General features: G+C 40.9%; 1 protein-coding gene and 1 long non-coding RNA gene across 9 annotated transcripts in view; one reads left to right on the forward strand and one right to left on the reverse strand.

Annotated features, from left to right (window-relative positions):
• The window catches only part of CNKSR2 (connector enhancer of kinase suppressor of Ras 2), a 262,387-nt gene extending 258,041 nt beyond the window's left edge, over positions 1 to 4,346 (reverse strand). For 4 of the 6 annotated variants that reach the window (XM_083439384.1, XM_083439386.1, XM_083439389.1 and 1 more), the window contains exons 1-2: positions 4,039 to 4,147; positions 604 to 949 (exon numbers count right to left, since the gene is read on the reverse strand). In XM_083439384.1, coding sequence (XP_083295510.1) covers positions 604 to 796 — 193 coding nt within the window. In that variant the 5' untranslated portion in view covers positions 797 to 949; positions 4,039 to 4,147. Of the gene's footprint in view, positions 1 to 603; positions 950 to 3,526; positions 3,639 to 4,038 lie in introns of those variants that run through there. The other 2 variants (XM_083439388.1, XM_083439391.1) reach the window with 2 other exon arrangements.
• Positions 3,522 to 24,551, forward strand: LOC310677113. Of its 3 annotated transcripts, none has more exons than XR_014510925.1 (5): positions 3,522 to 3,594; positions 4,323 to 4,452; positions 10,657 to 10,886; positions 17,392 to 17,513; positions 22,100 to 24,551. It is a non-coding gene; the product is annotated as an uncharacterized lncRNA (long non-coding RNA). The 3 variants fall into 3 exon arrangements; XR_014510926.1 differs by lacking the exon at positions 3,522 to 3,594 and adding an exon at positions 3,818 to 4,028; XR_014510927.1 differs by lacking the exons at positions 3,522 to 3,594; positions 10,657 to 10,886 and adding an exon at positions 3,818 to 4,028.
• The last annotated feature ends 2,723 nt before the right edge of the window (positions 24,552 to 27,274 follow it).

The raw sequence follows: 27,274 nt of genomic DNA on the forward strand, positions 1-27,274 counted from the left end.
CAAACTGCAGATTCAAAAACTATCCTATTAATACTCTTTCAGAATCTAATGACCATTCATTTCAGTTTAGAAACCAGAGTATTTTTATTTTTTACTTTCACCTTTATAAATGTAGCACAGCATTATATAAGCCAGTAACTGGGCAATAAAAAGTTGCATTGTTTTACAAGCTAGTAATATTTGATTATGACTGAAAAGAGTCTACAAAGATATGCAAAATGATTCTCGTACATACTCTCTCACACCCGTACCCCCCCCCCCAAAGTAGGTTTGGTCAATCAGCTAACTACAAATCCACCAAACACTTAACTCACTTACTCCACACTTTACCAGCTTCCACGCAAGAATATCATGGGGGACCGTGTCAAAAGCCTTACTGAAATCAAGCTACACTATGTCCATAGCATTCCCCTGGTGCACCAAGCTTGTAACTCCATCCAGAATAAGAAATGAAATTTGTCTGCCATGACTTGTTTTTGATAAACCCATGCTGGGTCCTTGTAATAACAGCATCCTTTTCTAAGTGCTCACAGACCAACTGTTTAGCTATCTGTACTAGGACCTTTCATGGCACTGATGTCAAGCTTACGAGTCAGTAGTTACCTGGGTCTTTTCTTTTCCTCTTTTTGAAGATGGGGACTACATTTGTCTGCCTCCAGTCAGAGGCTCTGAGGTTCAAAAGCTCCTTTAGTACCCTTAGGTGCAGCTCATCAGGCCCTGGAGATCTGAATTCATTTAAAGTAGTCAGGTGCTCCCCAAACACCTCTTTTCCTATATTGGGCTGCAGCTCCCTCATTGCATCTTTTATTCTGTTATCACTAGGTTGGGCACTGTTTTACTTTGGGGTGAATACAGAGGCAAAGTAGGTGTCGAGCAGTTTCACGTTCTCTCTTTATCTTAGCTGCCACTCTTGGTAGTTTGTTTAGCCAGACAAAGTTGATCTTAACTCCTGGCAAAGAAGAGAGAGAGTATAGAACTAATATTATTACAAGAGGTATATTAATAAACAAAAATAGTGTTTTAGTCTGTGTATATCTTGTTCTTTCCACTGTTAATCTATACCATGTTAAATCTACTTGCTTATTCATTCCCAATGTGGGTTTGTAAAGTATTATTATATTTTGAAATCTCACATATCCTACCTATTAACAGAAGGCCAATAAATTAATTTGTGGAGAACTAAATTTGTCTGCTTGAGAGGCATTTTCCTAGATGAATAAAATTGATCAATATTCCCACCCATCAGCCAGTGGAGAACAAAAATGGTACGCAGGGTATTCCTTAGCTCTTCTGGCTGTGGTCTCCATGACAACACCAAGGGCTTCAGGAAGAAGCCATGCATAGCTTAATGAAGCTCTGTTGATAACTGTTACAATTCCTTTCCATACTAAATCTTTAAACATCTCTTCCCAGCAGTTTATAGCATCTGTTGCTGTAGTATTAAAATGCAGAGTACAGTCTAAAGGTGTTTGCAGGAATCTTAAAAGAGATTACATAGCATGAAGCAAGGCTAGGCAACTTGTCCTTTATGAAATGTTCCCTCCTACACATTTTTTGTACCCAAAAATCTTATATACCCTAATTCAGCTATGCACACTAGTGTTAGTTCTTGGAGTGGGAGGAAGCACAATGTTGGAGTTCATGCTTTGCAGGCATAAATCCATAGAAGGGTAGGGATACAGCCAAAGAAATGAAGGGGGGGGGGTTCAAGTTATAGTGATGAAGGGGGGGTCAAGTTATAGTGACAAATTGAATTCTTGGAGACAGCTGAGTGTTCAGTCAGGTGGCAAGGCACACTGTAGCATTAGTGGCACCCAAGGGCTCCAACGATAGGGCAGGAAGGGGCTTCAGCCCACTCAATATTTCTAGGCAGGGAGCAGAGCCCCCCCCCACTGAGGGGGCGCCATCCCTCGCCTCCAATGGGTGAGTGCTGGTCCGCCGGGTGGGAAGTGGAGAGGGTTTTTTCACCCTCTGTGCCCCCTTGCCACGATCGCCAGAGCGCCTTCTAGGAAGGCACTGGCAGTCCTCAAAGGGATGTCTGTGTGTCCTGGCAGTCCTGGCCAGACTGGGGAAGGGGCGTCACTCATGTGGCTTGCCAGGTTTCAGGCAGGGTAACTTTCCCAGCCCTACCCAGAGATACTGGGTGTAGAACCCAGGACCTTCTGCATGTAAAGCAAATGCTCTACTACTCCAGTGTAGAAAGAACCCTTGAATTATAGAGATCAGGATCAAACTAGATGTTCCACTACCCATATTTTTTTTCTTTTTCCATTTACAAAAATGGAAGTCGTAGAAATCCAAATCAGGACAGTAGCATGGGGGCTGGAGAGTTTAGCTCTTTTTCATGTGCCATTTTCTCACTGAGTTTACAAGCCCATACTTTTATCCAACAGGGACAAATAGAAGATTGGGGGGGGGTGATTTTTGTGGGAAAACAGAGCAGTGGAAAAAAGGGTTAGGTCCTTGTGCCATGGTTAGATGAGGAAAGGACAGCCGCTTTTGTAAAACCAAAATAAGTTTATACCTGAAGTCTCAAAATAAATCAGAGAAAATAAACCTTATAATTATTATCTAGAGTTACTATATTTCAGTTATTAGCTCTGGTCAAGTATTCTTTGGCATATACTTTTTTGAGTTCATTGCCTTTTTTAAAACTGATAGCTAAGTTACTTCTGTTACACAGCTTGGGGTTTGTGTGTTGAGACATTGTTTTCTTTAAGCGATGGCCTCCTTAATAAACAGTACCAGAAAACAATAAATTACCCTACCTTAGCTTCTGATTCTTGACTTGTTGTAGCAAGGTCTTAATATGTATAAAAATATCATTTTTTTATAATAATCTGCCTTGTCTCTATTTTTATATGTCTTTAGCTTTATTTCTTTTTGCCTTTCTGTTTGGGAGATTTCAGGGAACCTTTCCAAATCTGCATCCATACAGCCTGAGTCAACATTTTCACTCTTGATGCCTCAAGCAAGAGTAGATCATACTGCTCCACGAGGAAACAGAGATGGAAAGATTTGTGTCTGTCAGCAACTTCTTTCCTGTGACTGAATCTACCATGCCATAAGGATCAGAAATATGTAACGGTTTGGAGTCTGAATATGAGGAATCGTTGGTGAACAACATTGAAGAATGATCATTTTTGGCTACGAAAATATAACTTTTAAATGAAACGTGAGAGAGAGAGAGAGAAGAGAGAAAGCATTCCGATCTATTATAATCTAATCATTAAATCCCATCATTTTAAAAGCCCCATAATGAGCAATACAGCGGTACCTCAGGTTAAGAACTTAATTCGTTCTGGAGGTCCGTTCTTAACCTGAAACTGTTCTTAAACTGAGGTACCACTTTAGCTAATGGGGCCTCCTGATGCCACCGCGCCACCCCCATGCGATTTCTGTTCCCATCCTGAAGCAAAGTTCTTAACCCGAGGTAATATTTCTGGGTTAGCGGAGTCTGTAACCTGAAGCGTCTGTAACCCGAGGTACCACTGTATATTCTCTGATATACCCACTGTGACCATACCTGAATGCCGATGTCTTGGCCACAGTTATCCATGCTCTGGGAACCTCTATCCGCTGTCACTAACTGAAGTGAGTTGGATGGCTAACAGGGAGGCTGGCTAATGTGCCTAATGGTAAATAGGCTGGCCAAGGGACACAGCACCATTCACAAGGTGGCTGCTCCAAGGCTGGGGAGTTTTGTGTCAGCCACCCACAAGACAAAATCTCCCAACGCAAACAGCTTCTGATACGCCCTTTCAGAGCCCTCACAAGTCTTTCTCTGGTTGCAAGCTAAATCCGTCACTCACATGACTACCACAGTATTTTCCTTTTATGTAGCGGCTGGAGAACTTGTAGGAAGTTCAAAATAAATCAACTTGGGACACCACCCCCCAAAAAGAAAACACACCTTCCAAGGCAATTCTGAAGCCTCAGGCCTAGCCCACGTCACCTTGGACTGCTTTGGACTCGAGGCACCTCATAATCAGAGGCAGCCCAATATCTCAGAAGAGGTATTTTCACAGGTATACTAACCTAATATTTTCCCTTATTTGTGGTGTTTTTGTAGCCCACTGGTGTATATTGCTTTAATGATTCTGCACTTGCTCAGTAAGGCCCATAAACAGCCAGTTACCTCAGTGCGATTAGGATGGTGTCCTGCTTTCTCCTCTCGGCAATTCTCTAAGCCATTTTAAAAACAGATTAGGAGTGAGGCTTCCCTTAAAGTTTCAAAATGAGTCACGAATTTCCTTGTCCGTTTATACTGTTTTATATTATAAAAGACTGCAAGTTAGTTTCTGGATTGCTGTCCCTGTCAGCCATTTTGAGAAGAACGCTGTGGAGCTGAGGTGAAATAAGAAGACCCTTTTCCCTCTTGGGCCGATGAAAGATCAAACTTCACGTAGAGGTTTCTTCAAGGAGAGCCTGAAGAAAACAGACTTCTGAGAGGTTGGTGTTGCATTTTACTGTTTTGTGATTTTTTTAAAATTTATTTTTTGTAAATTGTATCATGCATGCAAAATTGTCAGCTCTATAAGCTCCCTAATCACATTTTATGTGTGATTAATATGGAATACCATTGTGAGTCCCTCCCGAGTCCCTGAATAAAGAACTCTGAATGTTTATTTTAAAAATAGTAAAAATCTTATAAAAGTGTTTACATCTGCCCCTCTGTACTGAGTTTCTCTCACAGGCATAAGGCTTCGTCTATTCAGGCAGTAAACTTTTCTGGACATTTGAACTGTGCCCATGCAGAATTCAGAGGAAGTATTGCTAGAGGACACACTTCCAAAAAGATTTCTTAGCAACCACTTACACTAAACTCCATGAAGTAGCTCCAAAAGTAGACAATGCATTAAATGTGTGACTGTACCTAAGATGCCTAGTTTTTTTAATATTAAAAGCAGCCACAGGAAGGCCTGGTCAGGAAGATTTGGAGTTTTAACTATTGGTGCTGATAGCAGCTTCTCTCGCAGAACAAATAGCTTTGGGGATTTTTTTTTTTGGTCAAGATTGGTGATGGTGTTAGGTTTAAAAACTCCACTCCTTGCATGCTGAGTGGCCCCTCCTCCTCAAAAGTTGTTCTTTTATTTTAAATAACTAGACACGTGGAATGCAATTGGATATTTAAGATGCTTTCTAGTTTGGCCCAATGTTGAAGCAATGTCTTAAAGAAACTGGAATCAACCCACAGTAAAAGACGCTGTGTTCTTAAAACTTTCTGTTCCCTCAACAAACAAACCATTGGGAGATGGAGACAAATCCACAAGAGAACAAGTGTTCTCATGAATTTCTTACTGCATCCCCATGGCAGCAAGCATTCAGTGACTTTGAGACAGGAGTCAAGTCTATCCAGCAGCATCTCACACCATCTGCTAAGATACTGCTGGTTCTGCTTCATTTACGTTGTCTCCTCTGCCTTCCATCTGAGTCCTGATTTTTTCTATTTGACTCTTTCTGCTTGAGTTCATATTTTAGAAACTGTAACGGTTCCAAGGATCACTTTTTCTGTTTCCTCACACACTTATTATGGCTTTAATTAAAATTTGATTTTAGAATTTAGCCTCTCGCAAACACACAGATCCCCTAACCATGACAGCTTCTTTTCTTTGCCATCTCCTTTTGTTATGGTCAGCAAAGAGTGATTTCATTTCTCAGAACAAGAAAAGCATCAGCAATGGGAGAAAGATGAAAGTTGCAAAACAGCCCACAGACAAACTACCGTATTTTTCGCCCCATAGGACGCACTGCCCCATAGGACGCACCTAGTTTTTTGGGGGGGAAATAAAGGGAAAAAAATTTATTTCCCCCCCAGGCGCGGGGGCTGGCGCGGGGGAAGCCTGAGCTTCCCACAACCCCAGCCCCCAGAACAGGCTGCCGCCCCAAGCCTCGCGTGCCTGGCGGGACCTTCTGCCGGGCGCGAGAGGCTTAAGGACATCTGCCCAAAGCAGGGGGCGGGCTCCGCAGCTCACCCCCTGCTTCAGGCTGCAGGCTGCCGCCCCAAGCCTCGCACGCCTGGCGGGACCTTCTGCCGGGCGCGCGAGGCTTAAGGACATCTGCCCAAAGCAGGGGGCGGGCTCCGCAGCTCACCCCCTGCTTCAGGCTGCAGGCTACCGCCCCAAGCCTCGCGTGCCTGGCGGGACCTTCTGCCGGGCGCGCGAGGCTTAAGGACATCTGCCCGAAGCAGGGGGCGGGCTCCGCAGCTCACCCCCTGCTTCAGGCTGCAGGCTGCCGCCCCAAGCCTCGCACGCCTGGCGGGACCTTCTGCCGGGCGTGCGAGGCTTGTGGACATCTGCCTGAAGCAGGGGGCGGGCTCCGCAGCTCACCCCCTGCTTCAGGCTGCAGGCTGCCGCCCCAAGCCTCGCGCGCCTGGCGGTACCTTCTGCCAGGCGTGCGAGGCTTGCGGACATCTGCCTGAAGCAGGGGGTGGGCTCCGCAGCTCACCCCCTGCTTCAGGCTGCAGGCTGCCGCCCCAAGCCTCGCGCGCCTGGCGGGACCTCCCGCCGGGCATGCGAGGCTTGCAGATGTCTTCCTGAAGCCTGGAGAGCGAGAGGGGTCGGTGCGCACCGACGTCTCTCGCTCTCCAGGCTTTAGCGAAAGCCTGCATTCGCCCCATAGGACGCACACACATTTCCCCTTCATTTTTGGAGGGGAAAAAGTGCGTCCTATAGGGCGAAAAATACGGTAATGAAGATGTGATGATAGATGCGTATAGCAAGTGCAAATCACATGAAATAATAGCAATTCTCTGATGGAGAAAATAATAATTTCATAAAACTATCATTTTGATTATTCCATTTTCTTTTGAGCCCATGGCCTAGCTAAATTGAAAAGGCCTGTATCTGCCTACCTTTTACAGCACAGAAACTAAGTGTTTTCAGGTACAGTGCTTTATGTAGTGAATGTCCATTCTGGAACACTGAAAAGATAAAACTGTTAGACTCTATGTGGCCATTCTATGCATGAAAAGAGCATCGGCTAAGCATGGCAATTGTGATTAATTTTGAATTGTTTTGTAGCTTGATAAAAGAGGATATTGGGAGACATTTAGTGAATAGGAAAATTAGTCAAAGCTAAATGATTTTGATTGGTTTGGAATTGTAATATTTGGTTGCAACTGTAAGATTGCTGTGATTCTTGTGAAACCAAATCACATATGTAATCTGGAAGTGTTGAAGGAACATTGTTTTGGGTGTGGTTCTTTGCAGTCTTATTATTGAGGCTATATTTCAATAAAGGCCTATCTTTCCCCTTTGAGCCTGTGTTCTTTTCTTTTGGATTTCTGGGAGGGATACCTCCAGTCTAGGAACCCCTTTTAAGTTTCTTCAGCATCTCATTACATTATAGCAGACGTCGCCAGTGATCCCTGACTTACATGATGTTGGACTACAACTCATATCGGCCCCAACTGGCATGGTCAAGACTCATGGACAATGGGAGTTGTAATCTAAGAACATCTGGAAGTCACTACATTGGTTCGCACTGCGTTAGGAGATAGTCCTTGGACTGGATGCCATGAACCTTAGAGGAGCTGTTGGAGACAGGCATGGTCAGACTATCATATTCCAGTTTAATGAGGAATATTTAGTTACCAGTTTTGTAACAAGCCAGGATCTTAAACCAGCTTCAACTGTGGTTTAAGATCCTGGTTTGTTCCAAAGCTGGCACCCATATTTTCCCAGTTTGTATGATACGGGAAACTTCCTGGATTATTGACGCATTCTATAAAGTGAGAAGGGAAAAAGGCTTTGTATGCAGGTGAAATGCTTGCTTGTGCACTGGTTTATTAAACTAAGATAGAGTAGCTGGAAAGCAGCCATAGTCTAGCATCCAAAGAGCTATTTTAGAGTAGCTCATGTTCAGTGGAATTTGATGAGCAGACACTCCCATGCTATATTACAAACTGCTTTTTGGAACTCCTCTAGATTTGCATGCTGCTGTTAAGGAAACAAAAGTTCAAAGTACTCTTGGGAATTTGTATGTACTTAATCTGCTTTGGATCTTGAACATAGACTGTAATCCAAAACATAGGCATAAATTTTACTGCATATGAAAAAAAAGATGCTTCAAAGCAGACTGATAATCTATCTTGATTATGATGATGTCAAGAGTTCTAATTCTCCTTCAAGATCCAGCTTTAGGGTTTTTATTATGTGCATCATTATTTATTTCTAAGGACCCTCAAATGGAAGAGAATCTTATTAATTGTCAAGATAATCTATATAAGATTTCCTTTTGTTGCTTCTGTTATATTAGCTAATCATTAAGCCATTTGTGGGAGCATTATAAAGGGAACATAAACATTATTCTTATTTCTCCTCTTAAGTGCCACATTTACATGTTTTTGGGTTTTCACTTTGTTTCTGCTAAACTGGCAACTACCGTAATGTATGTTAAGCCCATGGTCCACCTATGCTTGATAGAAATCATTAGCTTTCAATTAGATATGCACATAATTATATGTTCCAACTTATGGACCTGTACGTTCGCATGCATTTATGGTATAATTAGCACTTCTGGCAAATTTGTAGAAAGAGAGAGCATCTTGACGCTCTGGCACTGTTTTCCCTTAGGGAAAGATTCTTTAAAAAATACCTGCATATTTTATCCATTCTTTTGGTGGTTTCTAATGTTTCCAGTTAGGGGTACTGAACAACCAATGTGCTAGGTACTGCAAAGTAAAAAATAAATAAATACACAGTTGTCAAAATTACACAGTTGTCTACATAGAACTGGAGTAGAGGACACAGATTGACAGCCAATTAGGGCCTCCTGTCAACCAGGAGTCAACCAGAAGTGTTACGTTGTGGGTAAACATATTAGACGACACAGCGATTCTTCAAACAGCTCTTTATTTGTAAGCTGGAACAGAACTGAACAGCAAACAGCTTAGCCGGCCTGCTTTTATAGGCAGCTGGCTGTCAACATTGTAGCAACAACAACCCAGGGTTTCCCGCCTAAAGTAACTAACGTGGACCTGAGTGAAAACTACAGTGGTACCTCGGGTTACATACGCTTCAGGTTACAGACACCACTAACCCAGAAATAGTACCTCGGGTTAAGAAATAGTACCTCAGGTTAAGAACTCCAGATCATGTGTGAGAGCAGTTCTAAGGGAACCTGGTGCTCACAATGCTGACAACTTGCAGAATTCTTTAGTGGCTTTAGCTACAAAATCCATTAAAAAAAAATCTAGTTAGATGCACTCTCCAGTACTTCTTAAACTCCCTCATGGAACTACAATTCCTAGCACCCTTAACAAATTACTGTTTCCTAGATGGGGTGCCGGGGGGGGGGGGGCGACCATGTGCTTTAAATATACAGTGTGTAAGTGGCTACAATAAACTTGTTTTTGTAGCTAGTGATGCAATAACTCCTCCCCCCAAAATTAGCAAAATTCCTTTTTTACATGTTCAATTTTCAAATAATTCTAAATTAAAACAGCAGAATAAATGTCAGCATTCAAACTTGGGGGGGGGGGCTGTCTTCTTTACTTTCATTTCTATAGAACTCCAATCACAAAACTGTCAGAGATAGCTTATTAGGTACTTTAAATAGACACTTGATGAATAGCCCACACCCCACAGCGTAATTACAGGCTATATTAAGAAGACAAGGAATTTAAATTGGTGTAGCTAAGACTACACACTACAAAATGCCAAATCAAATAAGTCTTTATTTTGTATGTCTGTCCTGCCTTCTCAGCCTTGCTTCCTCTATTTTCTGTATGGAAAGAAGAGGCAAACTGTGGCCTAGATTCAACTAACACAGCATACTAGTGGAAGCCAGCACCAGAGCTCCTTCTAGAACAGAAGGGCTCCCCCCGCCCAGCTCCCCAAATCTGCTCTGGAGGGTTAGGAGAAAAGCAGAAATGCTTGTGCTGACGGAACAATAAGAAGAGTGTGACGTTGAATTCCTCCCTATGTTTAAAATCAGAAATCTTCTATCTTCCCTTTATCTTATGAAAACAGCTTGTTGTATCCTCCCCAAGTTCAACCAAAGATACAGCCACACTTGGGGACACCGGGGACTGGATATTCTGTTTTGGCACCTCCAGTCCTGTAATCCACACAGTGGTCACTGTTAAACACAGGGTCAGGCACTTGGCATTATGGACATCTTCTGAGATAGAAATATGCATGCACAAAATGCTTCTGTGTGCACACACAACAGACTGCTGCTTTAATCACTGCAGTCATCTCCATAGTTCAGGCATTAGAAAGGTGGAATTAAATTAAACTGATAGTGAAGTGGCTGGTAGGAAGCCTGCATATAGAACCATAGGTGACAGGTCTTCTAAAAATCCATTGAAATCTATTTATTTCAAAATGGCAATACGGCACATGCTTAAAATGTGATAACTGGTCCTTTGCTCTTCCTTTTTTTAATGAAAGCTGTCATTTGAAGAATTCTGGATTCTTCACTCTAACACTAAATTCCCATGTTGCATGGTGTGGTCCTCAAATTACAGGCTAAACATAGCCCTGACTACTATGTATATAAAGTCCTAAGCACTGTATAGAAGACAGAAGTGGCATAAGGTAACTCCTCATTAATATTCTAAGCTTTGGTTAAGATACTCAGGTACAGAGTACATCAACTATTAAAAGCACATCATGTGTCTTTAACATCACTTTTCTCTACTTTTACAAGATGACCAGGAAAGTTTCCAGTTTCAGCAGTAAACTGAAGGCAGGCTTTATGTTGTGGTTGTAGTTACAATTGTAGAGAAAAGAAGTCTGAGCTAAATCTCAGACTTGCTACTTGTGGCCTCCATCGTGTGTAAAGGATAAGCTGTGTGCTGACTAACGTCACTTCAGGATCTCCACTGTTCCTGGCTCATAACCAGCGCATGGCTCATGCTAACGAACTGTGAACAGAATGTGAGTAAAACTCTTATTGTTATTTTCAAGAAGACTATGTTGTGTTATTCTTATTTTAAGAGGGAAATAAAGGGGAAATTTACCAGGAAGGCTCTAGTCTGGACAAGTCAGACTGGATTGTTTAATTAAAAGACTCTAGTGAGTCATCAACTTGCTTCCAATAAGTTGCAAAGGGAATGTGCTCTGCTGCTTGCTCACTAGTGTGAGAGAGGAGGGATAATAGCAAAACAATATATCCTCTCCAACCTTCCTAATCATTCCCACAGCAGTGAGATATTAACTCAGAAACACAGCTTCCTAAGAAGGAGCTAAGGTGAGAGTGTACAAAAGCAGGCATGATAGCAAGTTCGTGAGACAAGACCAAGGTCAAACACAGTGAAATAGTCCAACCGTAGGCAGGATTCCAAGAACAAAGTCTTAACAGATGCACTGGGTCAGTCAGGATATATATATATATATATAAAAAACTTCCAGCAACTAACAGCAACTGGAAGCTTTTGTAGCCTGATCACCTAGGTCCATCCAGGACCAGCTACAACTGGTCAGCCCAGCCTTCTAGGTTCTCTTCCGGGTATCTTACTCCCAAGGGGTCCTCAGTCCCTCAGGGTCCTCAGCTACCGTTAGACCTGGCCTCCTGAGGCTGGAGGTATCTGGGATAGTGCTGGAGAGCAGGTGTTCCATAAAGTTTTCAGACTTCATGACCCCAGGGATTTCATCTGATTAAGAGTCTTAGGCTTAGGGCTGAATCAGGCATCACACTCTGACATAGAACCAGCACTTGCACTTTGTTCACATTTTCTAGATATTTTCTGGAACTAACAATACTGTAGTACAGCATTATATAATCCTGGCAAGGTGCACATCTGTATTACAGTCAAAATTATAGCTCCTCTTCCTTCATAACATGTAGAAGTATGAATTATGACTTCCTTAGCAATATCTTTTATAACTGTTCAGTGATTTTTCATTTTGGCACCAGCGCTAACATTCTCTGAAACAAACATCTGAATAATAAACATCCACAAAAACATGATGTAGTCTGTCATATTTTAAAAAATCTGATTGAAACAGGTGCAGTCAAATATTGTCAACACTTCCCACTATCTTGTTCCTAAGACAACTTCAGTACCCTCTACATTTGGTAGATGCAAGTAAAGTCCTAAAAGAAAAGCTGTTCTCTACATCCAATTGAAGTCAGTGGCGAAATTCCCATTGATTTGAATAGAGCTGGATTACACCCAATGCTGCTTTAGAACAGTTTGAATTAAATTAGCTATATTTTTAGCATTTACAAACAATGGTGTGTGTGTGTGTGTGTGTGTGTGTGTGTGTGTGTGTGTGTGTGTGTTAAAAGCCACACATATAAAAAGGTAAAATAAAATGTAAATTATGTGAGAAGACTCATTCCAAATACACTTAAACAGAAGTATTAAAATCAGTGAGGTTTAGAGCCAATTCTTCCAACCACTTTCGGGTTGTTTTCAAATGCATGGTAATATTTTCATTTCACTGGGGATTGAAATGACACCACCATTAATCAAGCTCCTGATTATACTCACTACTGAAAACAATGGCTATGATCCAACCCTTTTGTACATGAAAAGTGAAGGGAGGGTGGGAAGAAGGAACAGGCTGGGATGGGTTATTTCTAGTTATCTATATTGTCCCTGTGACAGTGCCTTACAATATACCACACCTCAGACACATTCTGTGATTCACACCAATGTGCAGAGCTAATCCTAGTCCTGGTGTGAATCACCAGCAAGGGGGAGAAACTGGCTTGTTCTGTGTGCCCACCTACAGAAGGAGGACAGGAGTTACAGAGCATCAGGCATTGTTAACTGCAAGCTGGTCTATTTATCACAGGGATCAACAATCCTGTAGTGAGTTTCCTGCACACCCTTGGCTGTATCATTTAGTATAGCTTACTCACATGAGCTAGGATCTTCGTGTTTCCCATTCCAAATCCATAGCAGAGTTGTTTACCAATTGGAGTGAGAAAGTTCATTGCATGATAACCACAATTCACACAGTTAATTGTACAGTTTGAGTTGCTAATCTTGGTAGTGGATGGTAACTCTAGAATGGCTCTGAACTTTCCCCTTTACTCTCCTTTATTTGTCCTTCACTTGCTGGGTTCAGGTGAGGATTCTGCATACTCTGAATGACTGAATTGACCTCCACACATTCAGCAGAACTGCTATAAAGAGCCCATGCACAAATAACTTGCACTGCTCAGTGGTCAGGGACAGACACAGCTGATGAGATCCTGATTCTTTCTCCACACATTTAGGGTCTGTGGAATCATAGTATGAACAGAACTTTCCTGTCATCTGCTTGTCTCTGCATCATGCTCTCAGTGAGCCTGGATTCAATTGTAACACCATTCTTTTTCAAGCATTTGTGGTGGCACAATAAGGAGCTGGATATAAGGCGGTGCATTGAGCTGACTGGGTATATATAGAGGGTAGGACTAGAACCAGTGGGTGGAAATTTCAGGGAAACAAATTTCAGTTAAACATTAGAAGACACTTCTGAATGGTTACCAGCTATTCATTGTTACCACTACTTCCTCCCTCCTTCTTTGGATATCTTTTAAACAGAGGCTTAATGGCAAGCTTGCAGGGATAGTGTTGCATCCTGCATTATAGAACCTATATTGAGAAAGGGACTGGAGTAGATGACCTCTTAAGATTCCTTCAACCTCTTATTCTGTTTGCATTCAAGTATTAGGGACAAATGCATATACTCCATTTGATGAATATTGCAGCAGCCTCTGTCATCTCAATTGCAGATGTCAGAAAATAGCATGTTTATAATATCCCACTTCTGAGAAAAATACAGCATTGGCTGTTTGAAAATGTTTACACTGAAGTTATGTTAACTGTGAAATCAAAAGACAGGCTTAGGGATTTGGGTGTGTGTATTTAAAACTACTCTTAAAGGCATCCTTTTTGGGAAATAAATGAGATGGACAATTGGATTGGGGGAAAGTAAGGCACAGTGAAGAAATAAATAGCATGCATCGTTAAAGCCAAGACCATAAAATCAAAATGCATAGAATTTTTTTTAATGGTCCAGTGTGAAGGGAAATCATGCTTTATATCTGAAAAATACTTAGACTGCAATGTTAGCTGCATACAAACAGCTTTTAGTAGGCTAGGCCCACTAATGAAATTCTGCCTTTGGATGATGAGCCTCAGATGGATGAAGCACACTTCTTACATCTCCTGCATAGTGAATTACATACTTTGGGTTCCCCTTCCCCAGCTTGCATCTTCTACAGAAACAAGCCCATATTTATATTCTAAAATTACTTCCACACCTACACATCCCATTCTAGCTAGGATCATACCTGCATCCATGTGAAACTGCATTCTTTAACAAGTACTGTGCGTGATTTCCAAGTCTGGTTCTGCTGCTAGACCTGTACATATTTAATGTTGAAAAAAGATGTAGTTTCGCTCAGTTGACCAGAGATGGGAGAAGAGAGCTAGATTTAGAGGTGTCTCCCACACTCCCCATCAAATTGCTGATCAGTATAATTTATAGCTTATTTACTACTACTACTACTACTAATAATAATTAATAATATATATCTCAAACATAATAAAGCAGAGGTTTTCTGAATTCCTTGAATAGTAACAATACAATCCTTGTAACATTTAGTTAACAGCAGAGATGAGGCAGGATGTCACTGAGCTGCAAAGCAGAGGGAGAGAAAGGAGGGGCATTCCATTGGCTCTGCTAAGAGGCCAGTTGCTTTAGGTTCTTTCTCAGCTGTTACCTAGTAGATGCCATTCCCTCAAGCATGCTTCAGTAGATGGAGAGTTATGAAACAAGGCCATTCCACTGAATGGCTCTGCTGAGACTAGTTCCCTTTGCCTCTTTATTTACCTAAACAGTTCACGTTGCACCTGGTCTCATTAGATCTTTAAAAAGTTATGCCTGAGTTTGCTTTTGGTTTTCATCCTCCTTCCTCATCCCCCTTTTTTGTGCCTTATAGCTATGGGGACAGGCACAGTTGTATTTATGTGTAAGCCAGTCTCTGAACTTTTTTGGCTGAAAGGTGGGGTAAAAATGCTTTAATTTATTTAAAGAAAATCCTAATGTGTTTCCCTGTCCCTGCTTTACTTCATTGGTTATTGCTTAGAAGGACCAGAGAATTGCTAGGCATGACAGCTTTGTAACACATGTCTATTTAACAAAGCATTGCAGGGAGATGAAGGGAGGAGATCTAGTTTTTCAATAGCCACTCATTCCCACTGAGAACTATTTTTAGCTGGAACCAAATCTGTGTTACTATGCACCATGTAAAAGATAAAAGTGGCACCACCATGCTAAGATAGCTCACAAATTTGTCTCTTTAGGGGTAAGTGGGGGTCAGGTCTAATGAATATTGATCATGCTGCAATAAACTGAAATATACCATGTCATGAAACAACTTAGGAGGTATTCCCCTGAGGTCAATTTAACATTTTACAGCTGTCTTTTTTAAGACCGCCTTAAATTCTGTGGCATTACTCTCCTAATACACACCCCTATTCTCTCTCTCTCAGGTGGAAAAATTAATTCTACAATTGATTAGCTAAATCAGTGAATATGAGAAACACAGCAAAGCAATGGCCTAATTCTTACTAAGCTGGATCTTTCTCTGGCCTCTTCAGACTTCATGTGGAGATTTACATAATAGAATCCTCCCTCATAAAAACAATTTTTAAAGACTAGCATACTTTGATAGTACATGTATGCTGGGAGGAGGATAATGGGATCCTGACTACACTTCCAGCAACATTGCACCATAATTTAATATAGCTCTGAATACCAGCAGCTGTGGAACTCTCCAGTAGGGGGAGTGCTGTTGTGCTCATGTCCAATATAGATAAGCCTTAGATCTGATTCAACATATGATTCATATGTTTTATGCACTAGGGTGGTGCTATTTTTTGCACAAAAGATCATTCAGTGTGGTGATATCCCATCTGAAATAGTACAATTGGGATACAGGCTTGCCACCTCAGTGAGAACAAGGCCATTATATCTGCTTACTTTAGCTGAGAAATCCATATTTTCACATTTTACTTTAAATAGCTTTAAAAAGAAAAAAGTGTATTGAGCAACATTATTTCTGAAGTCTAAACAAAAGGTGGAAAATCCCTGAAAGAGTCAAAGCTAGGGTTACTAACTGTTCCTGTATCTTTTAGAACTTTTTTATCTACATATATTAACATAATGATTAACATCATGCTGTAAAAAGCTTCACCTACTTTTTTCTGTGAAAACAGCTGCTGTTAAAGGTATAGGAGCAAAACAGATTGTGTTTTTAGTGAGTTTTCTAATTGTGGCAGAATTTTACTATTCCAGTACCTTTATTGTTTAGTGCTGTACAACAAACACTTAATTCACTGCTGCAAAAGCAATATCCTGTTTACTTTAGGCAAATGAATCTATGTTGATTTCTTAAAACAGATAACACGATTAGAAATCTGAAAATAAATGGTTTCAGTTTATGAATTTTCTAATATATATTACAAGCAAATACAGTGGCCTGTTTTTATTCCAAGAGTGTTTTCTTGGGATTTTATTTAAATATAGCTTGTTAGCTCTTGCTCAGATGTATGGACTTAAACCTTCACACTGCTACCATGACTCATTTTATGAGTGGGCTGGTAGCATGCAGGGGCCCTGAAGCAGCAGCATCTATACATCAATTTCAGGCTTTTTTCTTGTTCTAGACAGAGCTCTCAAATCAGTTCCCTTAGGAAAATTAAGAAAGGATTTCATCAGTGCAATAGATAGAAGTCATTTGCAAAAACTTCAGAGTCTTTCCTACAAGCTGGCATTATTTAAATTCAACATCCTCCTGCATATCCCTCAGAACAAAAAAGTTTAAATCTGTGAAAATGGAATAACAGGATTTGGAAAGACTGAATAAGTAATGCACAAATGAAACTCATAATAAGGAGCATAAATCTGGATGCATTTGCAGGATAAAGTCTGGCAACAGGTCCAGGCAGAAAGAAGCACAGTATAAAAGACAGAGGATGAAACCAGAAACAGTGTTATGACAGCATGAGACTCTTGGTCTTAGGATCATAGGTTTGAGCCCCATGTTGGGCAAAAGATTCCTGCATTGCAAGGGTTGGTCTAGATGACCCTTGTGGTGCCTTCCAACTCTACAATTCTATGATAGCTCAAGCTGTTGAGTAAAAGGAATTGAAGTGTAAGCATGATGAACTCAAGCTTGAGAGTCTGCACCACAAGAGTCAATGGAAAATTCCATGTCAAATAAAATACTTTAAGCAGAAGGATTACCCACAGGATAAAATGGGAGCCCAGGATGATACGACATGAGCACTTCCATTTTAGGAAAGGATGCATGTAGAGATCCAGACTCTGCCTAGAGAATAAGGTAAAGATAAGATTGTAAAGGCTTTGACAACGTGACATCTAATAATTTGGAAGAGGGTGGCAAGTTCCTGACACATTTGGTTTTCTTCTCCAGAACAGCCTTGAAGCAGATATTGTTCTAAAGTGATGAAACCACTCTACTAATCTCAAAGAACAGCAGAATATTCATTCAACTAGTACAGAAGATGAAATACTACATAGAAGCTTCTGTATAAGGTTTGTTTTTTAAAATTTAAAAATACTAAATGTAAAATATGCTTTTCAGAACTGAGACTTCCTCTAATCTCTTTATAGCTGAAAACAAGTATTTTTTGATAGACTTTTTTGAGTCCTATCTTTTAGTTAAGAGTGCCCTCTGGTGAAGAGATGAAAAGTCAGGGAAAGATAATCTTAAAATAAATTAGCAAAGAATGGTTCAGCAAAATCTAGATTTTGTTGTTGTTGTTGCATTCATGTGTGAAAGTATTTTAGGCAACCCCCCCCCCATGAAGTTCCTAAACAACCTATATTATGGTCTGTTTTACAGATGCTCTTGCCTCATGCCTATAGCTTGGCATGCATTTGAGGTGGGTGCCAAAAAGCAATAAGTGAGCAAATCCATTAGGTTTGTACATAGTACCAAATCATAGTTAGAACAAGTTATGCGAGCAAAACCAGGGTTTCATATCATGTTTTGCTGCTGGAAAACAAATTATGGTTAGATAACTGGGACTGGTTTGGTCATTCACATATTCATTTGCTGTAAGAGCACTAGTACCTTTCTTTTCTTGTCCCACAACAAAAATCAAGCACCCTATCCACCCAGGATATATGGAATTTAGCTCCAAATCTGTGCATTTGCCAGAATAGGCATTGCCAGTCTCACTCATGCTTACTTCACACAAAAAATGACACCTAAGATTCCACAGTCCTAATTGCAGTGTAAGACTCCAGCCAGTGTCAGTTGCAGTTCTCAGTGGAGCTTCTTGCATCCCAAAGATGCATGTACTCTCAAGAGTGCAACAACGAAAGAACAGCCCTAACCCTCAAATGTCTGTATACAGTGCTCTATTTTCTTTATTATTCTAAGGGTACATCAACTTGGGGTTTGCCCATCACCTAACAGCAGCTTGAGGAATGAGGAGGAATGAGTATGCTGTGAGTTATTGCAGCCCTACTGAAACTCCTGCCTACCATTTCTTCATTGCAAAATGTTAACACATATTAGTTAGTGCTTTAGTGTCCAGTAATTTACTGGGGCACTAAGTCAGCAGTCATCTTATCGATAGTCAAAGGCCCATCACATTCCATTTTTCTACATTGTGCAACTTTATATGACAATGCCACCACCTGCTGACAGTTATATGAGCTGATTCTTGGAGTGTCCTATGCTCATTCCATAGACCACTAGTATGAAGCCCTGCTGTGTACCATGGCTCAGACACAGCAGTTGTTTGTCAAATGTTTTTAACAAGCATTTATATTTGCTGGCACACAGCCAGTAAGTTGCAGCATTGTGCCCTGAAAGTATCTCTTCATTCTCCCCAGGAGAAAGATTTGCCACTGCAAAAAAGCACTCAAAATTAAATAAACGAAGAAACCATATAGGAAGACCACAGGAAATATAGAAACAGATGTAGTAAAGATGAAGAGCAAGGACAAAAAATGGGTTTGGATTAAATGTAGAAGGCTGAAACAGAATAATTGAAACAGAAAAAGAACAGATATTAGTGAAATTATGACCCCCCCGTCTTTAAAAAAAAATGTACCTCAGTGACTCAACACGTCATCAGTTTTGTAAGGTTTCTGTGTCACTTTCAGTACCACTATAATCAGAATAATCACATTCATCATCTGAATCATCAGCAGTGGGAAATGTGTGAAATATTACTCTCTCCTGTCCAGGAGCACTCTCTAGAAATTTTGTGAGAATCACCTGACCAGATTCAGACAAAATTACTCTGTAGAGACCCTTTTCATAACCCACAAAAATGCTTCTAGCATTCTTCACCCCATCTGGAGTTTCAGTCCTGATTTGAGACTCAAAAACCTTAAAATGCGCTACAGAAGGTTTTCTTTGGAATAGCCTCTCAAAAGGAGAACATTCCATACCTTTTTAAACCTTTCTCACCCAAGAGTAACAAAAACATGATAAAGATTCAGCCCAAAACTCATGTGGCAAGTGTGAACTCAGCAATTGTGCCTTCATGCCATTCTGCAACTCTCTGTTCACTTTTACACAGACAGTTTTGTTCCATGCAGCCTCTGAAACAGCAACCTTGTGCTCTATCCCTTGCTTCTCAAGGAAATCCTGAAAATCCTGTGAAAGAAAAATTGGCTTCTCATCTGTGAAAAGAAAATCAATGTTAGCATCATGAATATTCTTAACCTTATCACAAAACTCCTTAAACCTTTCTAAGGTTTCTCTGGGATTCTGCAAAATGTAAATCCATACATATTGAGAAAAATGATTTACAAATACAAGATAGTACTTGTAGACATCACGTGATGTCAACAATCTGGCTGTCTGCAGCTGTGATGTTTCCATATACTGACAGTGTTTTTGTCTATATACAACTATCAGAAAATTAATTTTATGAAAGAAGGCAGAACTGTGAAATAATGGTAGAAAATATAGAAAAATCCAGTTTGAATTTAAAATATTTAATACAAAAAGTTTGAATTAAACAGTGATGGTACATAGCCTTGATCCTCTATCATGTTCAGATTCCACATTGGTAATCTGCAGAATTCCTTTTGGCAATGTTTTGTTCATCTGTTACACTACCAGATGGGGGTCAGGGGATGGCAGGTTAGCAAATAGCTGAAAAGGTGACAGCAGGGAGGTAGCTTTTTCCTTTTGTCCTTTGAGAATGATAGAAACACAAAGGCACACAATGGATTAAGAAAAATATCAAAACAAAACTGCTTTTATTCACCTTGCTGCAGGCAAAATGACAAACATGGGGAGAGATTTAGCTAAAATGAAAAAAGGCAAAAGATCAACTGGCCCCATTTAATCATTGAAATACAAAGATCCTCAGAACTACTCCAGTAATTCTCAGCAGCCTTACTCTTGTTATCAGGTGAACCATGAATTTCTGGTAGTTCCCTGCAGCAATAGTGAATTTAGTACAGAGATGATAACGCTGAAAGCTCATTTCTCAAACATATTGCTCCTTGTATTCCAACGCTAGTATATACAATATCTAGAATGGAAAGTACTGTAGTGCTTTGTTTATAACAAAGTGAATCCTGTGATTCCTTCTAACAGATAAAATATCTTTTATCGCTAGGGCAGAGGAGAAAACATGGGGAAAGGCCTTCAGTAATTATTAAAGGTAGTTTTCAGGCATATGGCTTATGAGCAGGCTCCTACACTTTGTTGCAGGTTTCTCTTCCACTCTTTAAGTGGAGGGGCTGAAATGCATTTTTCCCCATGGACCACCTTTAATTTGATAACTCTCAGCATCAAATTAAATTCAGTTGGTTTAAATATTGGCTAGTTTACTCACAATCCACTGAGATGAGGAAAAGCTAGTTAAGAGTTGTAACTAATGTTTGCAAGCAGAGACAGGGAGCAGAAGGCGTTTGTGCAAGGAAAGTGCTTGTTTTTAACACAGAGGCAGAGTGAAAACCCATACGGTATTTGTATTCTTTGTTTCTGCAACAAGAGGATTGTAGACACATACCTTATATAGAAAATCCTGCTCAGAGGGAAACTGTTCCTGAATTATAAGTGTGTGAGAAGACAAGACACTGCAGTTTTTCAGTGGTAAAGGTACCCTGCGCATTCTTTGACCCTAGTATTGAAAACCAACAGCTGAACTCAGTCATCTGACCCTATACCTTTAAAGCACGTTCCAAATAAAGTTTTCCCTCAAAGAATTCTGGGCACTGTAGTTTGTTAATGGTTGCTGAGAGCTATAACCCTGAGTTGGGAGATGCATGTACTCGGAGAAATCTTTGTATACATTACCGTAAATAGGAAAGGGGAAACAGGCAAGGAAAGAGTACCCTCTTTCTCTATCCACTTACTCCTTGCTGTGTGGAGGGAGCTATGGGACCTAAGTTCAGACCATGGTAGGATGAATGAGAGTGGGAAATGCTGGGGCCCCAAATATTTTTTGGAGCCCCAAATGCAGTGCCTCAAGCCCACCACATTACAGTGGTACCTCGGGTTACATATGCTTCGGGTTACAGACTCCTCTAACCCAGAAATAGTACCTCGGGTTAAGAACTTTGCTTCAGGATGAGAACAGAAATCGTGCTCCGGCGGTGTGGCGGCAGCAGGAGGCCCCATTAGCTAAAGTGGTGCTTCAGGTTAAGAACAGTTTCAGGTTAAGAATGGACCTCTGGAACGAATTAAGTACTTAACCCGAGGTACCACTGTACTTGAAAGGAAGAAGGGGAAACAGCAAGTGGCAACTTAATAGAATGTATTACATTCTTGAGCTAGGACTTACCTAATAGGAAAGGGGAGGGGAAAGAGGAACAGCTTGGGTAGGTGTGATTTAAATTGTTCCTAAGCAACAGAAGAGAATACAGTGGATGGAGTTAGACATAGCGAAGCATTTAGAAGCTCTCAGACGTGTATGGCTTCACAATCCTGGGATACATCCATAGGCCTCATTTACACACCCTGGCAGTGCTACTGCTGAATAAATGTTCTGGGGGAGGGGAGAAAGCAACAACTGCTCTTTATTCCATGGTGGTGGTCTCTGAATGTTTCCTTTTTACTCCCTCTGGGTAATAAAGGGCTATGTATGTAATAAAGGTTTACTCCCTCAAGGTGTAATTTTCTATTCTTTCTCTTTCTTCAGATCTCTTCAAAACCACACTATGGCTGCTCCAAAAGAGCAAAAAGGGCTGCGTACCTGGCATTCCATAGGGGTTTTACACAAGAATAAGGAGGGAAAGCTTGTGGCTGGTCTGGGTGTATGTGTGTGTGTGAGGGGGGGGGGGGGCGCTGGCTATATCCTGGAAGGAAAAATAATTGATTTGTTGTGTGAATAAAAGCAAATGTTTGTTTTCTCTTGTTCTAGTTTTCTGATAATGGAGGTGACGTAAGTGTTTAATGTCTAAAGGGAGAAGTGTTCAGTTTTTAATTCACATGGGAGCTATGCTTAATTCTGCAAGCCCAGGCTCCCAATTCAGCATTGGGAAGCTGTGATTATTTAGTGATTAGTAGAAAGCTTATGAATAAAGCATTGCTATTTAATATTTCTGCTTAAAAATACTGTGCTAAGAATTCATCAACTAATCTTAAGCTAGTCACCCATTACTGTGCCTTGATGTTTCTTAGTTGTAAAGTTAGGCTGGCATCTTTGGAACAGAATAAATTTGAAGTGAACACGATTGGCTCTGAAATGAGCAAAGCCATTTCCGCAAAAATCAGGAATTGGCTCCTTTGTGAACCAATAGAAATTTGACAGCTTGAAGCAAGATAATTGTTTCCTTCCCGCTTCATTTATGCTCATGTCTGAGTTAGGCTAAGAAATGGTGACCAGTCCAAGGTCACACGGTCAGTTTCCTAGCTGAGTGGGAATTCAGTGCAAATGCAGTTTCTGTAGTTTCTTTAAGTTCAACTTAACAAATCATAAAGTACTTGAGACAAAATGAGTTACTATTTGTTTTTCAGTGGCTAGAAATTGTTAATACAATCAGATGAAAAACACTAGTGCAGACAAGCATATTTTGAATGTGAAGGTCAGTCTTCCCCACAATGATAAGGTGCATTTATATTATATTGTAGGCTTGATTATTGTAACTCACTCTACGTGGGGCTGCCCTTGAAACTGACCCAGAAACTCCAGCGGGTGCAGAATGCCGTGGCGAGACTCCTCACGGGTTCCTTGCCGTGGGAGCACATTCGTCCAGTGCTATACCAGCTGCACTGGCTCCCAGTGGAGTACAGGATCAGGTTTAAGGTACTGGTTTTAACCTTTAAAGCCCTATACAGCCTAGGACCCTCGTACCTACAGGACTGCCTCTCCTGGTATGCCCCACGGAGGACCTTAAGGTCTGCAAATAATAACACCCTGAAGAGCCCAGGCCCCAGGGACATTAGACTGGCCTTGACCAGAGCCAGGGCCTTTTCGGCCATGGCCCCAGCCTGGTGGAATGCTCTATCACAAGAGACCAGGGCCCTGCGATATTTGATATCTTTCCGCAGGGCTTGCAAGACAGAGCTGTTCCACCAGGCCTTTGGTCAGGGTTCAACCTGATTTTTTTCTTTCTGTATAAGAGGCTTCCTAGCCCGCTCACAGGTCCTTTATAAGACCAGTGGTAACAGTTGGCCCTGGGGAATATTAACCACTCTCAATTTTACATGTGGACTGCCACCTGTCCAGATTTTAATATGCTCTGAACTAATTTTAAGATGTATTTTAATTAATTGATTGTCTGTTTTTATGTTTTTATGTTCTTTGTATACTGTGTTAGTTTTAAGATGTTAACCGCCCTGAGCCCGGCTCCGGCCGGGGTAGAAATATTATTATTATTATTATTATTATTATTATTATTATTATTATTATTACATTTGAATCTGTATGTAGAAATTACCATATTTAAATTAGTGTCCTTTTTTGTTCTCTTTTGGATGATGTATAAACAACCATCCTAAGGGAAAAAGTAAAGTCCCTGACAGCACCTTCATAGATGAAAGGAAACTAATAATGAGTAAGCTTGAAATAACCCTCAATAGTCCACAGCTGGCCATAAAGTCCAAATGACAGAAAGAGCAAGATGTAAACTGAATTCAACATTTATTTATTCAAAATGTTCCCGGCTATCTTCAGTTCTCCAGGCAGCTTGCAATATATTATTTTTTAAAAATATGTAAAGCAAACATCAGTACAGAAACACAACACAATTTTATCAGGTGCAAAATAGCAGCCTACATGATTAGCCACTCTTAACAGTGTTTAAGTGCTTTGGACCTGTCCCCCAGGCCAAAACCAAGTGGCAGCTGACTAGCTTGTCTTTGGTCACACATAATACCACAGGTTTTTCAGAAGCATTTAGTACTTGAATTATTTAGTGGGCAGAGGGGAGTTAATAGGGTCCATGATGAAATTCACAAGCTCCACCCCTTACTTTCAATTTTAGCCAAATCATGCCCCCATAAGCCTTAAAAGGCTTCTAAAAGGTAAGAGGGGCAGGGTCCTTTCAGTGCCATGGTTAAGCGGGATTTGGGTTCCTGGTGAAAACTCAGGTCCCACATACATGTTTAATAAAGACTTACAAAAAAGCTTGGCTCACTTGAAAAAATAGCCCCAAAGTGGTTCTGAAAATGCTTTTTAAAAATGTACAGTTATCATTCTCCTATTTTGAAACATTAAATTTTCCAATGATTAGGGTGCCCCCTTGAGTATTCTATGTTTATTACAGCTTCATGATAACTGGTGGTGTTTACCTGAAGCTTTGAAAAGTATGCTAATAGAACACCAATACAAACTAATAATATTGCAACATTTTGAATAATACATGAAAAGGGAATAGTGGGAGGGGTGATTGAAGTTAAATATATTGTATACCTAATGTTGTGTTTAAAATAAAGAAAACATTTATTCTGAAGAAAGTTGTGGGAGATACAGTTCAAATTTACATTTAATTTGCATCCCCACATCTCAATCTATTTCAGTCTGGTTTCAGGCCCTGTTTTAGCACTGAAAGCGGCTTTATTGTTCAGATTAATTACCTCTTTTTGAAAAGAGACTGGGGGAATACATCCCCCTTGGTTCTCCTTGGTCTCACAGCAGCTTTTGACAGCATTGACCATGGTGTCCTTCTGGAACAGTGTTTTTCTACCTTGGGTCCCCAGATGTTGTTGGACTACAACTCCCATCATCCCTGAACTCTGGCCTTGCAAGCTAGGGATGATGGAAGTTGTAGTCCCAAAACATCTGGGGATTGAGAAAGGCTGTTGGAACAACTTAGGGTGAGAGTAGGAGATACTGTATTATGGTTGAAATTTTAAAATGTGATTATAAGTCATTGTTTTCAATGCTTTTAGATTTAATATTCTTAAACATAGTTAGCTGTTTTCAATTGCTTTTAAATGATTTAAATGTGTTTTTAATCTTCTAATTAAAAATCTTTAATCTTCTAATTGGGGTGTTCCTTCTGGGGTGGTTTGTCTACCTTTGGTCTGCACCCAGAACTCAGCTCTCAAACGCTGAAAAACAGCTTTGACTGGCTGGCTAAACCAGTTGAAGGTAGCCAATGGGTTTTAAACCTTTGGTGAAGTAGGGACTTTCCCTTCATGCAAAGACAGGCTCCAGTGGATTGAGAGGACAAGACCTGTAGTGGGTCGAATGGACAAGAAGGCAGTTTCTGCATGTGCTTTAGAGGGAAGTGGGAAGCAGATGGGGCTTCTCAACCTGGGAAAGTAGGCTGTCTAGGAAAAGGAAAACTCTTCTAAGCCTCCATTGCCTTGCAGGATATCTTTAGTAAAAGAAAAGGCTAAGGAGTAAATCCTATACAAATCTGGATTGGAGCCCCTAAAATGATTGGATGGCACCTTATATGCTGCAATCCAGCAACTCCTACAGCCAAGTTGGTGCCAAACGTATTGCTCTGCTTTACTTTGAACCACATCAGTGAGGCTGAGAGATGGGCAGCCCAGGACCTTCATACACAGTGCCCAGGCTTGTACACTGTGGAAAGATACTTTGGTGCTGATAATGTAGGAGTTTGACTTTCCCGATGCACACTCCATTGTCTCTTGAGACAGACAGATACCAACAACAATCTTCTAATTGTATTGGTTTCACATTTTATTGTTTGTTGCCTGAGGCTTCCTTTGAAAGGAAGGGTAGGACAGAAAATTAATTAATTAATTAATCTTAAAGTTAAATCCAATGAGATTGCTAACAAAAACCCATCATTACTGCACCACCTGCAGCATCCAGGGTACGTAGACGTCATACCCAGTTTCTAGCAGTGGATCCCTGTTGCAAAATTCTAACTCTTCATAAAAGGACACACTAGGTATATCACATGTAAATGAAGAAAGGTGTACCAGGCCATCTCATGATCACCTACCTGGGTGATCATTTTAACTCAATCCCACTCCCATTGATGTTCAATCGAGCACCAGGCCACTCTTGCTTCAGAGTAGACCAGGTGGGTCCTTTGTTCTCAGAACCTGTGAGCCCAGATCATCACAGTATCCTCATAAGGACTTTTCCTAACTTTCTATGCTTAGGTTCCTACCCTGTCCCCCGTAACTTACTTCTTCTAGGCTTGCCACGGTGCACTATTAACAAAGAAATAACTACAACTACAACTAATTCACCGCAGCAGCCTTTCCTTTGGTCATCACTTCCTACTTGGCCTGTAGGAAATTATCTGCAGGGTTGAGGTAGAGGGAGCCATCCAGTAGCAGATGGGACAGTGAAACTCCACCTCTTTCCTGGCCTTCCTTCAGCTAAGTTGCTGCTGCGTACTAAGGAGGGGCAAGGCATTGACAAGATTGACATGGTGCAAACACGTTGATACAAGCACCAGATTGGCTGCAGTACTGTGTTTGCACTACATTGATCTCGCCATCAGCTCTCCCTCTGCATCCCAGTATGCAGCAGTGACTCAGCTGGAGAAAGGTCAGGGAAGTGGTGCAGCTCCATCACCTTATCCACTATTGAAGTCATCCTCTTCTTTGCCTGTTAAGGTCTGACTGTGCTCTTATAGCAAGCACCAAATTCTATGAGGCTTTTCCTGCAGTCTCCTCTTCATCTACAGCCTGACCTTGCAGTCTGCCCCCCTGCAAGGACATATGAAGGTATAACACCATTAGTGCTGCCTCCTTCAGGCATGTTGCAAATGGGCAAAAATCTTTTCTCATTCAAATTGAAGGCAGGAAGCATTCAAGTTAGATTTGGCGTCAATCAGATTTTGCTATACGATAATTACGTATATGGTTTCATGTCAGTATCATAAATTCAGAGGTTGGGCAATGCTTTCTGCCCTCCCTCTGAATTGCCTTCATGAAGACA

The sequence above is a fragment of the Podarcis tiliguerta genome, assembly GCF_965153285.1.
Source record: "Podarcis tiliguerta genome assembly, chromosome: 4".
Taxonomy (NCBI): Eukaryota; Metazoa; Chordata; class Lepidosauria; order Squamata; family Lacertidae; genus Podarcis; species Podarcis tiliguerta.